We start from the raw sequence: 17,221 nt of genomic DNA on the forward strand, positions 1-17,221 counted from the left end.
TCAGACACATCTCAGCAGTCACATCCACAACTTCTCTCTTTGGAGGTGAATGCTGCTTCCCTTTAAGAAAAGCCGTAATCTTCTGCTTCATCTACTGTTGCTAAGGAAAAAAAGCCTTTCACAAGCCTACGGAAGAAAAGCTTACTCCAACGCTTCATTAAATCTAAGGCGAGCAAGCACTGTTGCCTTGTTGGCAGCGTCTCAACAGTATGTATGGCGCAAGATTGCACACTTTTTACTGGGCCTACCATAGGATAAACCGACTGCATTTAAATCAGGCCTTGCAGAGGCAAAACACATGGCGCTGTACCTTCTTGAGTCCACCATCCATCATATAAACACTGCTAATCGGGATATTTTTATTGGAGCGGATATGAGGCACACTGCCTGAATGAGTTCTATTGGACCCGTCATTCAATGCCACAGACTTATTCCATTCATCTACGGACGAGGAATTGAAAAAAATCAGCTCTATCACAGCAGTATCTGCGTCTGCCCTCCTCAAACCGCAAAGCATTTCCAAAAAGTCACATTCGAAGCCTAGAAACTTCAGAAGGATTAGAGGCTATCATGCCAGGAACACTTGCCATCCTGATAGATCTCCCAGTGAGCACTGCCACAAACAACCAAGGGCTCCAACTAAAGGCTTCTATACGCCCCGTCCACTTCAGACGCCTCAGATTAAAAAAAAAAAATGAGTGTTGTGCCCATACACCTGTTGACAGCCCACTGAGCAATTACATCCAATCCCTGCATCAGCATTTTTCAGACTCTCGTATCATTTACATTATTTCAAGGGATTTTCTTCGTCCTCTTCTCTTTGGTCAGCCATCTTCTCCTCCTCTGATTTAGATAGGGTCTCCGGCACTTATGTTGGAGATATCGAAACCCGTTCAAATGAACGTAGTGTAGGGAGTCCTGACCACAGAAAAGGCTCAAGGGGTTAGTTGCACATTTTCTCAGTGCCCAAGAAGAACCAGGCTAGCCTGGGGATTGTGCTGGACCTGTCTTTTGTGAACTCTTTTCGTCCCCTACAAAAATTCAAAATGCTGTCAGCTCAGATTGCCCAGCCTATCAGTGTAGACAAATGGATATGTTCGGTGAACTTCAAGGACACTTACTTGCGTGTGCCGATCTAGAAGCCACATCACAAGTTCTTTGGTCCTTCAGTAATCAATCATCACTTTCAATACACTGTTCTGCCCATTGGCCTCACTTCTGCTCTGAGATTGTTCACGAAGCTGATGAATGCCATAGCAGGCATGCTCACACTGAGGAGTCTGCACATCTATCCATGCCTGGACACGTGGTTTATGAGGGACTCCTCCTCAGAGGTAGTATCCAGGATTCTTAAGACACTAAACAACATCATGTTTGAATTGGGGTTCTCCATCAATCTCCACAAATCGGAGCTTTCCCCAACACAGATGCTAACATTTATTGCCTACAGATGGGACAAAATCTCAGCGAAATTATTTTCCACCCAGGAAAGGATATCAGATATAAGTAGAGCAGCTTCCCACTTTCTAGCCAAGAAGAAAACGACCGTCTGGTGGTTTCAGAGGCCTCTGGGTCTTCAGGCATTGTGCATTCTTTCAGCACCTTTTGCTAAACTCAAAATGAGGTACATTCAGTTGCACCGGGCACATCACTAGTTGCAGGACACAGACAGGCAGAAGGGCGTAGTCACAATTCTTCTACGTCTGCCGTCAGATCTGTGGTGGCAGGATATTCAAAATTCTTTGGTAGGGGGTCCTTGCAGACCCCCACTCCCCTCAGTAGTGATCACTACTGATGCATCTCTGGAGGGCTTGGGTGCAAGGATGGAGGATCTTTCCGTCCATGGTCTGTGGGCGGGAAAAGAACCTGGATGCTCACATCAATGTATTGGAACTGAAAGCAAATTTCAATGGTGTCAAGTTTTTTCTCCCACACATTCAAAACAAGGTGGTGCTGATTAGTATGGGCAGCACAACCTCTATGTTCTATGTGAACAAACAGGGAGGTGCCAGATACCTGCACCTGGTCTTTGTATCCTTGCTGTCCACCTTTGGGAATGGTAATTTCCCACATCTTTCTAATAGCATCCCATCTGCCAGGAGATCAGAACACTGAAGCCAACAGACCGAGCAATCTAAATGTCGGCAATCAGTCTCTGGCAAAGCCCACAAATCAATCTCTTTAAAACGATAAAACTCCAAATGCTCATTGTTTGCATCATGGATATGCCTCAGACAGGGATCACTGGGCGATGCATTCGAGACAGAGTGGAACAACAGGACGCTTTATGTCATACACGGTGTGCAGTCATAAAATCGAATAAATGATGTCGAATTACAAAAAATTTCCAAACAATAATGTCCAAAAAAAAAGTCACATTTTTTCTTTTTTTATTTATATATATATTTTTTGGGTTCCGCATGTAAAAGAAAAGGTAAAAAAAAACAGGGGGTTTCGAATAAAAAACGTAATAAAGAAATTCGACCTTTTTTTCGACTTTGTTTTCGATTTTTTTACTTTCAACATTATTGTATTCGGTTTTATGACTATAAACTGTCATACACCAGTTCCTCTCCTTCAAAAAGCGATTGCCAAGTTCAAGAGGTCTCACCACTGCAGTCTAGTCTTGGTGGTTCCCCACTGGTCTCTGGGAATTTGGTTCTTGGACCCCCTCCACCCTGCAGTGAAAGGACCAATCCTGTTTCAACCAGCCCAGGAACTCCGGTTTCAGCAGCGGCGCAAGTTCTTCATCCCACATTCGCTAGCCTTAGTTGCTTGGTGCCTGAGGAATTGTCTTGAAGCCACTTAGGGATTTCCCAAGGTAACCTGGGGGTAATCCAGGTGACTGGAGAGCCTTCCACAAGAGCTCAGTGTCACAGTAAGCGGCTACGTTTTTGCCATTGAGCCCTAGACAATAGATTGAATCTTCTAACAGGTGGCATTAATTGTGTCCTGTCTTTTTCATTCTATCTGGCTGAGTGCAGTGATCATGGTGACACCTAAAGAACTTATCTAGCAACCATAGGCACATACAGAAACATAAGGGATGTTGTTCTGTTTTTAGCAAATTCCATTGTTAAACGACACCTAGATGGTCTTCTCAGAATGTTATGTTCCAGCCAATCAAAAAACAACACATCCATTGTGGGATATTAACATTGGACTTTCAGCTCTGGCTCACAACCCTTTTGAGCCAATGGCTTAGGCTGACATCAAGTTAATCACTTGGAAAACATTTGGGTGGTCTGATGTCAGCTAGAAGAATTAGTGAGATTCCAGTTTTCTCTGCAGAGTCTTCCATAAGGATAAGGTGGTTCTGCATAAACATGCATCTTTTCTACACAAGATTATGTCCTCATTCCATATAATTCAAGAGGTCTGCCTACATACATTCTTTCCATCTCCCTATTCAAGAGCAGGGGTGACTCTTCAGTGCCTCAACATCAGCAGAGCCCTCAAATTCTACCAGGCCCATATGAGGGCTTTCTGAAAATCTTAAGCCCTTTTTGTCACTTTTGTTGGATCATCGCCTGGTCATCAGGCATCTAAAGCCTCAATCGCTTGATGGATGATTTCCCCTATCCTTGAAGCGCATTAGGTACAGAAAAGCCCTCTTGCCAGTGTTTTGCATGCTCATGTTGTAAGGTTCTGAAGCCATGGCAGTGGCTTTGAAGAAGCAAGTTTTCAGCAGAGCGGCCACCTGATCTATGCCTTCGGCACTCTACAAGCATTACTGCAGATATGCTAACTCTCGCTCAGATGCAGCATTCAGTTTTGAGACATCTGTTCTCCTAATGCATCTCTGGGCCCTCCTCCCTATATTAGCTGGTGCTATGAAATCGCCCAGACAGAATGGAGGAAAGTGGACAAGACATTGGATTAAGAAAAAGCTTCTGTACTTCTAGTCCAGAGTCCCCTTTCCTCCCTACGCCCATCCCTCCAGCCCCCTCAACCTATGTTAGCTTTGGCCTATGGTGCCGGAGTGCAGGAAAATGGGGGACTAGCGGTTGGGTACCGGAGGGGGCAGGTCTTTCAGGCAGTTCCATGTCTGCATCCGCACCCTCGCACACCTTAAAAAAATCTTAAGAGGAAAGCACCCTTGCGGTGCTAAAGGCTCTGTTCCTGTCGCCACATGGCAACGCTCTAAATTAGGCATACCAAAGTCACTGCAATTAGTAACTTTTTATTTGCAAGGTCCCAATTTGACTAGCGCGGCTGAAGCGAGTTCGCTGGGCCACAGTCAAGAGGATTTGTTTCCAGTGACTCTTGGTTGGAGAAGGGCCTGGTAGCAGGAAGAAGTTCCTCCAGGCTACACCCTTTAGTCTAGTTAGTATTCGCGCAAGATCTGGGCAACTGCAAAGACTGACACTGGCCAGTGCCAGCACTGGCCTGAAACCTTAAAATCACCAACCATCCTCTAAATGATGCAATTCGTTTCTACGAATTGACTCTTTTAAAATAAAATTATAGAATACTAAAATAGTTTGCAAGCTTTCTCTGTTTTACTGCACTCAACATATTTGTATATATTGCCTTGGCAACAGGCAGCATTAACCCAAGGAAGGAAGCATGGCGATTGGCGATATATGCCCAGCTGCAGTAGGCTTTTATAAACTGCCACTGGGCAAAAAGCCTTTCAACAACTGAAGATAGTTCCACCGTGTGTGTTTCAAAGGTTGTCTGTTAGGGAAAAGCCTTTTTCCAAAGCTTAGCCAACTCCACGGATGCAATCAATTCTGAGAGCTAGCGGGTTGAACGCAGCACACCTGCTAATTTGTGCAGATGAAATGTACTGAATAGAGCAAAGAGCACTGGGTAAAAACGTGACTTGTTTTTGTGTTTTAATGGCCCTGAGCTTCTCCAATTTGTCGATCAACTAGAGCACAAAGAAGAAGCAGGAGTAACAAGGTCACAATATCAGAGTGGCAAAAGAAGGTGATGGGAGGCATGCATGTATGCACAGGTGAGATTGCAGTCTATGAATGCTGCACTTGGGAAGACTCATGTGCTTGGATTTGGAGCAGTGCTGTCCAGTAGATACTAATGTCACTGGCCAGGATCTTTAGCAGTAGCTTTCAATGTGAGGGCTTTTATGTTATGTTATTAGTCTTTTATGCTGTGCACATCACCACCGTAGTGGTCTGAAAATGCTGACCCATGTCCATGTAGAGGCTAATTGGGACCCAGCCGAGGACGGCAGCTGGACTGTGGTCTGTGAAGCGAAAAGGAAAAGAGGCCAAGAAAAGCAAGAAAGGAGAAAAGTATCAGAGAAAAAAAAAACATAAAGACTTAACTCAGAAACTTAAGGAAAATGAAAAGCTACGGTTGAGTGATAGTAATCATTGGGATGGATGCATAGTTTTCAGTGTTTTGACTAGAAGAAAATGTAATTATAAGATGGGATGAGAGCTTCCCTTATTGGCCTGCAGAAATATCACAGAGGCAGTTACTAGAATGGTGGTGGTGTTACGCTAAGTCTTGTGCTGGGTGCATGAAGGCCTTCAGGTGTGCTCAAGGGTTCCTGGGAATTATGGGGGCTACTAGCCAGATAATCATATTTTATCAATTATTAGCATCCGGGTGGGCACTGCAACCAATCATAAAAACTTAGAACGCTGGCTTTGCGCACCTGTGAAATGTTCTTACACCCGCCTCTTCCTGCACAACTCAATCACAACCCACTCCCTAAACTATTAAAACTATTGAAACTATTAAGTTACCTTGCGGCTGGTTCTTTCTCCCCACTTTCACTCCTATCCAATGCTTTTTCTGCCAACATTCTCAGGAGCCATTTGGATAGGGACTCGCTTTGCCACTTCGATGGCGGCATACTTTTTTGAAGTTTTAAAGAAATATGGTAAACAGATTTCTGCTCCTTGTTCAAACCCCTTTTGTCAAGAGGCATTCACCTGTTGCTAATCACCCTATACTGGATAGTAAAGGTACCACAACCCTTGTTAAAGGCCACCATTGCGCTTAGGTCCAGATGGCCATTGGGAACAGCCCAAAACTATGGGTATTATTACATAATTAATACCTTTAGCAGCTGTACCAGCCACTTAGATTGCTCACAACACAAGCTACCTGACAGCTGCACCCTACTGTACCTCCCCACCAACACCAACACAAATCCCCTTTACATATAATAAACATAGTCTGCTTTTTCCCGCATTCACCCTCCTGCCCCATTCCACTCCCTTTGCAGCGCCATAGCCATGATGGAAATAGATAGAGGATCATTTTTCTTTTCAAAAGCCTTCTTTTTTTTCCTTTTCCGCCATGCTTGTCACATTGACGTACTGTTTGCACTCTTGAGTTCAATGCTCGAATGTTCTTCCAAAGTGAAGTATGTTTTTGCCAGGGTGCTAATAGTGTTAAGCACCAGATTGGCAAGGTGTGCACCTTGTAATGTTGCCACACCCTTTAATAACATATATGCCTTCACTTGGGGCTATTACGTTGGGCTGGTGGCCAACTGCAACCAGGTATGGCCCACCAATCTTGTGGTTAATGATCAAGTAATGTGTTCATATGTTTAAAAAAGTTAGATGTGGTAATGCTTTCTTACTAACATGCTATACTGTTGATGTCGGTTTTACATGCATTTCGTTGAAAATTTTAAATGTTTTCAATAAGTCTTGAGTGCCCTTGCGGATATTTTATGTATACTGTGTAATTATTTTTGTATATGAATTGTAAGTCATGTGTTATACAAAGCCTTGTTGCTATATGTATATCTAATAAACAAATCAATCAATATATTGTTGATGTCATTCAAATGACTGGTGACCACAATTGGTAGGTACTATTTACTTATTACGCTCTGAGAAAGAAGGGACCACCACAACTTTAATGGGTGGATCTGCTTTCATTTTGGGATTGTAGAAAATGACTTGTTATGTTTGCCAAACAAGCTCTTGCTGTCTAAATAGGTATGCTGTTAGATGTCAAGCCACTGTCACATGCACCCACAAACATCACTCTCATGCTGTTCCTCTCACGTCCGCTCTCACCTTGCCATCCTCATGGTACAGGAATATATTTCGAGTCCTGCTGTCTTTCCTGTGCGTGATCTGCAGTCCATTCGGGTTCCCAATCTTTGTTGGCTGGAACGAGGCGTTGATGCTGTCGATTTTTATAACACACTTTGGTTCTTTGCCCTTAGAGGAGAGAGTTGGAACCATAAGTGCCATGTAGGCTACTGCAGGGTGCACACACAAGAGCAGCGGGGAGCAATCTTCTTGGGGTGCAAATCACTGCCAGCTAAGGAGGATCTACCTAGGACCAGTTGGAGGCACTTATCTATGGGACAACCCCTCAGTAGGTTCCACAACAAAAGGCAGCCGGGTAGGGGAACACAGCACGGTGGGGGTGGGGGCTCCCACCAGGTTGTGAAACAATGGCAGTAGGCTGGGAAGTAGCAAGAGTAGCGGTAAGCCCTACTAAAAGAGGGTCATTTGAAAGATGAACACTTCAGTATGGGGCTCCCTTCAGGTGGTAGGGCTCTGTTTAGAGTGTGGGGGGAGGGAAGGTTGGGTCACTCACATCTTGTGTTTTGAAGTATTTCAGGGTCCCCTCTCGATCTGAAAGAACAAACCTCCGGATGAGAAACTGTCTGTTGTCCCGTCCGCGCTTCCAAAGGTTTCCCTCCCGTAGACCTGGGAGAGAAAAAGAAAGTATTACTGCATGCCTCTACTGCATGCCTCCATAGCCATGCTAAGAGCACTGTACACTGTGGTGGGGCATTCTGCATGCCCTTGATTTATGCACATATATTCATTAATCACAGGCCACCTGGCATTTTTCTCATGTTTTATTATTAATATGACGGTCCTTGATTTAACCAGATAACTCAGGAGAAAACCCTTGGGATGGGGAAATGGCGAGACTAGTCTTTTCACCATTGACCGCTTATGTGTCAATCATCCATTTCATTCAGCTTTGCCTTGTGTTAAATTCTCTGATTCCCTCTTATTTCCTTTCTCCCTCCCCCTGTGGCAGAGTGGAATTATTATATGAAGGGACATGAACCAAAGAGATATAATGCAGAGGTAAATATGTAAATGATCGATTAAGCAGGGCCGGCCAGCTCAAATTAATCACTAAACCGGACCATGAACTGTTCTTTCCTGAGCCCAAGCCCCTCACCCAAAGAGTGAATGAAGAAAGAGGACAAAGTCTTGGCACGAATGACCAACGGGAATAGCTAAAGGGAAGAGATCCCATGCTATCTGCTCTCCCCTTCCCAGAAAGTAAGTCTTGTGGTCTGCATTCCTATCCAACGTATCCAACTAAAATTGTTGCAAGATTCCTGGTGGCACTACAGGGCTGCATTCTACAGAACATGTTCTGTCTGCCATTCCCCAGGCAGCTCTGGGGCATGGCAAAGACTATGGAGTTGGCCGAGTTTTACACACTTTTTGTGATCATCCTCCAAACACAGATGTGTCGCTGTAAGCTTACCAACACAGTGTGCTGCAAGTGTGAGCTTCTTACTAGCAGTGCTCTATCATTGGGAGCATTTTTAATGCAGTGCCATGGCACCTTGTCCTTCTACTCAGAAGTGTCTTGCCAACATTGGCTACCCCATGAGCGCTCTGTAAATGTGAGCTCCCAGCCCACACTGCTCTGGTAGCTTTAGCACCTTCCAGAAGTGAATTGTCAGTGAGAGCTTGCTGCCAGCACAGCTCAGTCAGTCTCTGCCATCAGGGCTCCAGTAGTGTAACTGATCTTCTAAGCAGCGACTGTCTGGGTTATGTTGCTCCCAGCAATAACACAACATTGTGCCAGTCCTCCTAGCTGCGCCATCCCCTGCCCCCATCCCCCCACCCCCAGCAGTACCCTGCTCTTGTGAGCTTTATCCTGATACTGCCATGAGGGTGAGAGTTATTTGCAGTGACCCCCCAATGCAATATTCCTCTTAAAATGCCCTCAGTTTAAGGTTTCTTCCAGGAATGCAAATGTATTGCTGCAGTGTGGCCTTTCACCAGCATTACCCAGGCAGCACAATTTGCTTAAATGTATTCTTTTATTTTGGAAAGCACATGCTAAACACCTGTAGTGGTATCTGAGTGCTGGACAAATAGCCCAAATATGAATATTATTTTTAGGTGTAATATTTTAGAGGAATCAGAAGACAAAAATACCTCAAAAACACAAGGCCAATGGCCTGAGACGGCATACACTGAGCAGAGGTAGCCAAAAGGAAGAGATTTGGTATGACATAATCTTGTTGATAGGATGGAATAAGATCTTCCAAATAGGTTGCAGTTATTGGCATTGAGAAATCCTCGAATGAAAGAGTAGAAAACTGAGTCCGTGGGGACCTAAAAGGAATGTCAGGGTGTGCAACCTGAGGATACAGAATTGTATTGTGATAGCCTGCTAACAATCTGAATATGGGCTTCAAACGAATGGACACCTGAGAGAGACACTGTTAAGTAATCTAGACAAGGTTTATGTCCTTTTAAGGCAGTTGATCGCTGCAGCATTTCACGCTTTAAGATAGGCAACCTTCATGGAGGGAGGATGCTTTTTATAGTGCACTTCTGCGAAACAAGAAGGGAAATGGTTTCAAGCCAACGTTTTACATGTATTACTGTCAGGCAGCATTGCTCGAAGGGGCCAACACCTTATAGTTGGCTTTAAAAAGACTTGAAGCATCTAAAACATGGGCTTGTCTCATGGTCAGGGAGTGATGATTCCCCAGAGAAAACATTGGAAGAGAGATCTTATTCCAACCTGTGCCCTGTCAGCGTGGGTAAATCGCAGTTGTTCCTTATCAGTTTGATCCTCCTGTCCACAGTACCCACTCAGTGAGAGCTTTCCCCAAACGTTTCCTCGCAGCGTGAACTTCCTCCTTGCAGTACCCTGGCTGTGTGACCTTCCACTTTGCAGTGCCATGGCAGTGTACGTGTCCACTCTGATGAGCCCCTGCTCTGTGAACTTCCTCTTTGTGGAGCCATAGTTGTGTGAACTTTCTCCCTGCAGTGCCATGCCATGGCAGTATGAGCGTCCCTCAGAAGTGTGCTGGTAGTATGACGTCCCTCCCTCTAGTACTCCGACGTGTGAATTTCCAACGTGCAGTACCGAGGCAGTGTTCTTCTCAGGGGTGGTGTGCCAGTTTGGACTCCTCCCAAAATTACCCCCCCCCCCGTGTAAGCTCCCTATCAGCTGTGTTCTAGAAATGTGGTCTCTCTCTCTGTAGCACCCTGGCAGTGAAAAGCTTCCCCCTCACCATGCCCTGGAGGAGCAAGATGTTCTCAGGAGTACCAGTGTGAATTCTCACCGTCTGTGCAAAGCGATAATTTATTTGGTTCTGTAAACTCTTCTCGTTCATACTTGGACCGAATCCACTCCTCCCTTAACACCCTAAAACAAAAGAAGGACCATCAGACATGATTGGTTACAGAGAGTACACGGCAAGAGGAACGGGGAGACATGGACCCAAACAAAGACACAGGTGCGTTTCTTAGAGTTCTCGGGACAGGTCTGGGTGGCACCACGCTATCCTCACACATATACAATTTTGAGATTAAGCAAAACAATAATTCTAAACCGAATGAGACTTAATTCGGGCAGGGCATCTGGTCATTGCATCTAATGCCATTCCATCGAAATGGTTCCACCTAAAAAATGTCCTTCAAATGCATATTTTTGGGGGTTAAAGGGTTCATTTTTGTTTAGGTGCATTATAAAGGGTAAAAAACAAGGGTTGGGGGGGACCTCCCGCAGAAGAAAGAAACCCAAAAAAAGAAAAAAAGAAATGCATTCGATGGACATTTTTTAGATTGAAAAAATTTGATGCAAATGCATGTCGATGCAAGGAATTCGATGCAATGACCAGAAACCATTCGGCAGTTGCATCAAATCATAGATGTGTTGTCAAGCAGGCTACCTTCAAAAAAAGACAGACACGTTCACACTCATTCTCCTTTTCAGAGACAATCCCAGTGAAGCGCCATACATCTGTCACCGCATTGGGAGAGAGAGGGGGTCATTTCTTTAGGGATTCCCCATGGGATCTGAACCTCAATTATGTGAATTCGTAATTGCCAAATATGTTTGGAACCCTTATTAAAGGCTCCTTCACAGTGGTTACTACATGCATACGTGCCGATGATCCCCCTATTCTCACACCGTGCATAGAACCCCATTGGCCATCTGTGGAGACATTTGAGGCACTCTGTGAGCTGCCCAGACCTCATTTCACTGCAATTACTAGTTGCAAGGCTCACTATGAAAATAGTGGAATGAGAACAGTCTCGGCTGGCACGCAAGATGAGCGCACACACAGCTGTTACTGTATGTTCTGCTAACACGAGCATCCTGGTGTTGCTGCATGTGTATGTACATTGGAAGTTGTTTCTCTGCCTAAGTAGTGGGAAGATAAATGGGTCTAAAATGAGGTGGGTGACGGAAGTTGATGTAAGGCTGCTCAACGCAATCACAGTGGAGCAGTAGAGCGTTCCTGGCAGTTCTGGCAGATCAAGGTCAATGCAACAGTGCTTCAACTCATTTTGGGGTTGAAAGCCACTGATTTGCTACAAAGTTGGCCCCCCCAGGTAGGTCCGGATCAGTCAAAGGGCCAGGAAGGACCTTCAAGGAAGCAATCAGAAATGACCCTTGACGCAGAAGTAATGAACACATCCACTCAAAAGTGAAACCTTTTACCCTGATCATATAATGACCATATAATCAGCTTTCCCTGAGTAGAAAGAAAGTGTGTTGTTTATGAGCAGTTGCCTGTAAACTAAGTCACTAGCTTCTACTCTGCAGCCTTTGGTTTTCCCATGTAAGAGGGCAAAATCTAACTACACTATATTCACTATTAACAATATTGATGATTCTAAAAAATGATGAGCTCTGTGTCATTAACATAAGTTAAGGTTTGGAATGGTTAGTGTATATTGTTTAAACTTCAAGGTGTTTGTTGCATATGTTTCAACTAAAGACCAATAAAGGAGAGCTGTCTGGATGAGAGATGTTTTATAACAATCAAAGGGGACCATACAATGATTCGTGGGAGATCTGGCAGACCTTTGAGCAGAACTCGAGTTATCAATTCAATTCTGCCTCTCTATGAAAAAGCCCAGTGTGGAGTGCATCAACGTAAAGCAAATTGTCTGGAGCATGAAAAAGGACCATCCTGCCACTGCCTGAATTGGCCAATAATTTCACTACTAAATTGCATAGTCTCCTCCATCTCTACATAGTCAAATTATACTTTTGAGATAACTCTCCCACTGGAATCCACTTTAGCAGGTTCCCTAACAAAATATAGCTGAAGGCAGTAACAAGGAGTAACAAGGTAAATGAAATGCGCAGGGTGGAAATCAACCAGTCAAACTCAGGGATGTCATCAGAAAAGGCTATTTTAGAGGTGGGAGAAAAGATAAAGGCATCAGCACCTAAGAACAATCTGTGAGTGCTGCTCTCATTTTAGATCCAGGTCGGAAAAGCAGCCCTCGGGGTACAGCAATACAAAAAGTGCAAATGTCCTGAGTGTAGTAAATTATGCTGTCGCATCTTCACACGCAGCGGCTCACCGCCCACACATACATTTACTCACATACTGTGGCAAGTGGTATACTCGGAGACAGCATTTAGGAGGGAAGCTATGCCAGGGTACAGAGAGAACCAGTGAAGACTGAAAACTACAAGCCATCAGAGACTAGGAACCCAGGGTTCCAGGTGAAACACTATTTCTTATAAACGTCTTTGACAACAAGTTTGAGCGAATAAGGCATTTTTTTCTACTTTTCCTTCATAACCAACGCTTCCCCCTGCCTAGTTGCTCCGTTTCCCTAACTGCTCTTTTTGTTTGTAACCCTTTATCTATTTCTCCTACGCTCAATATGTCATGCTTTTTGCCATTGGTGTTTATCAGACACTCGTTTCACACGTTAACCAGCCCAACCAAATTGGATTTTCACATCGGGGGTGCGGGTGAGGGGGTCATTCGTCAGAGGTCACTGTTAGAAAGGATGTTTCTGGAGGCAGCAGGTAAGGTTGACACAGGTCCTTTTATTAAGATGGCATAAGATAGGACAGGAACACTGGCTCCCACCACAGAGGCTACATGGTACTAACTGTCTGGGCGGGAACTCCTACATTCAAATCACAATACACCAACACTCCAAGCACTCGGGGATCATTGCCTCCATGTCATTAGACCATCAGCTGGTCCGATAGCACAGCGAGTAGAGTGCTTGCTTTGACATCTGTGCAGATGCTGCTGACGCAGGTTCGAATCCCGGCAGGGCCAAACTCAGCCTTTCATCCTTCCAAGGTAGATAAATGAGCACCACACACTGTGGGTAATAAGCAGCCCTCAGATACTTGAGGGTTCGTAGCGCTATATAAATGCAAAATTATTATTATGACATCACCAGATACATCCCGGCATTAAGATATGACATTACCACCCTCAGCGGGGGAGCCAGCCAATCAGGTGGCTAGGAACGCGGGCTTGAACCGGCGGTACAAGCCTGTGTTCCAAGCTGTCTGACGGCCGGCTCGCCCCGCCGTCATTTTCCCTGTGCCCTGTTTTCTTTTAGGAACCACCCCCCAGTACCCCCTCCGAACCCCCACACTTTTTTCAGCTGGGGTGGCTCTCCCCGACTCAGTTTCCTCTCAGTTTCCCCTGGCCGCCATGAAAAGAGAAGAGAGGCTCTGTACGGAGCCCCTCCCCCTTTCCATGGTAGCCATCTTGGAAAAGCATTTTCCTTCCTAAAGCGGGACAGCGCGCGTGTCCCGTTGTATGAAGTAAAATCCCTTTTCTTTTTACCCCACGGGTTACTGCTTTGGTAAACCGGGGTGCTAATGGCCTTCATCCCCCGTTCCATGTGCTGGAACGGGGAATAACGGCTCAGAGCCCTCATTATCCGCCCTTGCTTCACTCTGGCCCATAACTTGGGCTGCCGGGCTCCAGCCACTGGAACGAGGGATGGACGCCACATAAAACACCTCCCATTCTTACACATGTGAAACAAGGACCAACGAGACACAACATAACAGTCACGCCTTTTCAAGACCTATAAGGGATGACCACAAGGAAATAATTAATTTCACAAATCAGAGGAATCAAACAAACAATGGGGTATCTGAAGTGTGCCCAAGGATTGGCTTCGGCCTTAAAAGTCGATAGAGACGCACAAGCATTAGCATTAGTTCAGTCTAGATATAAAGTGACAAAGAAGACATAATAGGAGCGAGAGGCAAAGGAGGCGCAATAGATAAAGGGGGCAGCAGAGGCGCAGGAGCAGCGCTACTTACTGGCAGTCCCGGTGCATGGGCTGGTAGTAGTAAACTGGTACATGTGCCTCGTACCGGCTTTTAGCCGCAATGTTTCCATGCTGTGCCATGAACTAAAAGAAAATAAAAATCACTGGGGCATCCGAGAGGTTCTGCTGAGTGAAAGAGGTGAAGTAAGCAGAGCGCAAACTACTAAGAAGGAAAGAGTAGGAAAGGCTGAAATGGGAAGAGCGAGGACCGGTAAAGGGAATGAGGAGATAGGTAAGCAGGCAGAAGAGCAGGTGCTGCTGATGACAGAGTGAGAAATAAGGGAGAGTAGGAAAGTCGTAGGAAGAGAATGGCAGATAGAGTAAAAGGAGGAGAGTGGGGGAACTAGCAACGTCAGAAGGTAACACAAGAGCAGGAAGTGCTAAGGGAAAGCTAAAAGAGTAGGAACTTTTGGGGGCGTGAAGACAAAGAAAATGGAATGATAGCAGCAACTGATGAGGGGAAAGAAGAGCAGAGCGTGAAAACTGAGGTATGGTTCATTTCCAGATAAAGAGGCCTGAATTTACAGGGGGAGAGCAGTCAGTGCAAGAATTGTTAGTGTCCCCTCTCACCTTCACTTCCGCTTCTTCCCAAGGGTCCTCCAGGCACTTCACCTGGCTGACCTGATCTAGGTTCTGGTGGATGCCGGAGCAGTCCCTGCAGATGAACACGCCCAACGTGTAGGAGGCCCATGTTGTTTCTGCAGGAGAAAACAGGGACACATTATCAGTTAGACTCTGGATTAGTCATAGAGCAGTGAAAACCAGGGAATTCTGCACTTGCTGCCTCGGGAGCAGGGATTTCAGGGTACATTAAAGGCAGAAAGGGCTAGGAACCGCTGTTGTGCGGCTGAGAGGCAGAGAGAGGAAAGCAAGATAGAGAGAGATGATACAAAACTCTGTGCAGGGAGAAGGGGGGCAGAGAGGCAGCAATGTGTAAAGGAGCAACAGCAAGAATTGGGGAGGCGGCAATAGGCAATAAGCAGAGCAGCAGATAATTTAAATAAAGGGAAAGGATCACTCCATGCCATTAGCACTGAGATCAGATCCGTCCCTCTGGTCATTCCGCAAAGGTTTAAAACATGGCTCTTCAGCCAAGGCAAATAGCCACCTGAGGAAACTTAACTACAATGACTAACCTCAAACAACATGTAACTGATGTAACTATTCTACTAAGCACTCTAATTTAACTTGCAACTACTGTACCCTTAAGACAACATATAACTACTGTAACCTTTAATTTAACATGCAACTACTGGACCTAAGTCAACATGTAACTACTGTAACTACCCTACGTAACCAGCAACCATATGTAACAAGCGCCCAGATGCTTTCGGGCTTGGTGCGCTCTACAAATGCCAAAATAAATAAATAAATCAACTGCTAAGGCAAGTGGCAAAAGGCAGGCAGTTAAGAAAACTTAAAAGAAAAGTGAGACAGGGGAATGGGGAAATCAAAAATTGGCGAGTAGAGAAAGAAGAAAAGAGAAATTGACAGAAGCAGATCTGATGGGAGGGTGGATATGTTGTACCTCTGATGGGTCAGAGGGGTAGAAGCGTCAGGGTGTGGTAGCAGTGTGACTCAATTCCTCCTTTTGACAGCACTAAGCTTGGGTCTTTACTGGGTCTCACATCCCCAGCATCCTGTTTATGATGGGAAGATGGAGTGCTAATGTCAACCTTGCCCCGCAACCCGCTCCACTGCATACCTATAAACCCACATCCTCACCTGAAGCACCACAGTCTGCGCATGTGTCATTTCCTTCCTTCAGGGCCAGCATTCTCATTGCCTGGCGGGGGTCGCCCTGCTTGACACGCTCCATGTCTGGCGGCACACGGACACAAGGCTCAACCACAATGCCTTTGCTTTTCGCTAGCCCTGCCAAGCTACTGCTTGTGTCAGTGTCAGTCGCCAGTAAGCCCACGTCGTTGGTCGGCCTGGCCTCCGTGAATTCAGTGAAGACAAAGCCACCACCAGGAGACGGCTCAACATTCAGCGTGCGAGGAAGTGGAGTAGGCGGGTCACTCATAAGTACAGGGCTCACTGAGAAACAATGTGTGTACCCAACCGGACCTCAGCATTCCTGGTCCTCTTGGAGAGGTGACCTCGGGAAAGAGGAAGCCCCTGGCGTTGGAGTGCGCTGCACATGCAAAGGAGCCCTAGCAGGACAGGCAGGTCACTAATGGGTATGTATGGTGCTCTCCCAAAAAAATAATAAGTGGCCTGTATTTGACAGGGACACTGCTGGCGACTAGATGTTACACCTACCACGGTGTACAGAGTGGCCAGGGACAGAGGATCTCGCTCCACATTCAATGAGAGAAGTGGCAACCTTCCCTCTGGAGAGTTCTAAGAACAGGAAACAAAACGGCAATTGCGGGAGCGCCCAGTCTTTGCGAGGTCTCGCCGCAGCAGAGGATCCTCATTAATTCCTGTCAGAGATCGAGCGAATATCTACCCGCGCTGTCCCATCTCGCGGGCGCCCGGCCCTCACGGTGCAAGCTGAGCACCTGAGAAGCCCGCGGGTGGCGCTTCCGGGTCTTTGGCAAGGCAGCGGCAGGATCCCCAGTGGCTCCCTGGCTGGGTTCACCGGGCCGGTACGTGGGCAGAGATCACCTCTCTGGACCCTTCGTCACTCTGCAACTAGCGGGCGTTAGCGGCGCTCCAGGCCCGTCGCAGGCAGGTCTTCCGGGAGAATGGAGGAAGGCCCCAGTCGTGCGTGTGAGGCGTCCCAGGAAGGTTGCGCGCGAGCAACGAAACCGGTTCCTCCGCATTGCTCGCCCATGTTGGGGCAGGCATTTGTCTGCACGGCAGGAAGAGGGGGGCGACTCTGCACAGGCACACTCCCTTCAGACAGAGAGAGGGACGCAAGTACTCCTGGAGAAGCCCCTGCAACAGCGTCTGTAGAGAGGGAGGGAGAACTAGAGTCCTCACTTCCT

General features: G+C 46.2%; 1 protein-coding gene across 1 annotated transcript in view; it reads right to left on the reverse strand.

Moving 5' to 3' along the window:
- Positions 1–16,991, reverse strand: part of LOC138582094 (arf-GAP with dual PH domain-containing protein 1-like) — a 144,347-nt gene extending 127,356 nt beyond the window's left edge. Inside the window, exons 1-6 of the mRNA XM_069653049.1 lie at positions 16,011–16,991; positions 14,856–14,983; positions 14,278–14,369; positions 10,289–10,371; positions 7,546–7,658; positions 7,014–7,160 (exon numbers count right to left, since the gene is read on the reverse strand). Of these exons, the coding sequence (XP_069509150.1) occupies positions 7,014–7,160; positions 7,546–7,658; positions 10,289–10,371; positions 14,278–14,369; positions 14,856–14,983; positions 16,011–16,311 (864 nt within the window). The 5' untranslated portion in view covers positions 16,312–16,991. The remainder of the gene's footprint in view (positions 1–7,013; positions 7,161–7,545; positions 7,659–10,288; positions 10,372–14,277; positions 14,370–14,855; positions 14,984–16,010) is intronic.
- Positions 16,992–17,221: the final 230 nt, after the last annotated feature.

This window comes from Ambystoma mexicanum, chromosome 3q (assembly GCF_040938575.1).
Source record: "Ambystoma mexicanum isolate Mex_15411 chromosome 3q, UKY_AmexF1_1, whole genome shotgun sequence".
In the NCBI taxonomy this organism is placed as follows: domain Eukaryota; kingdom Metazoa; phylum Chordata; class Amphibia; order Caudata; family Ambystomatidae; genus Ambystoma; species Ambystoma mexicanum.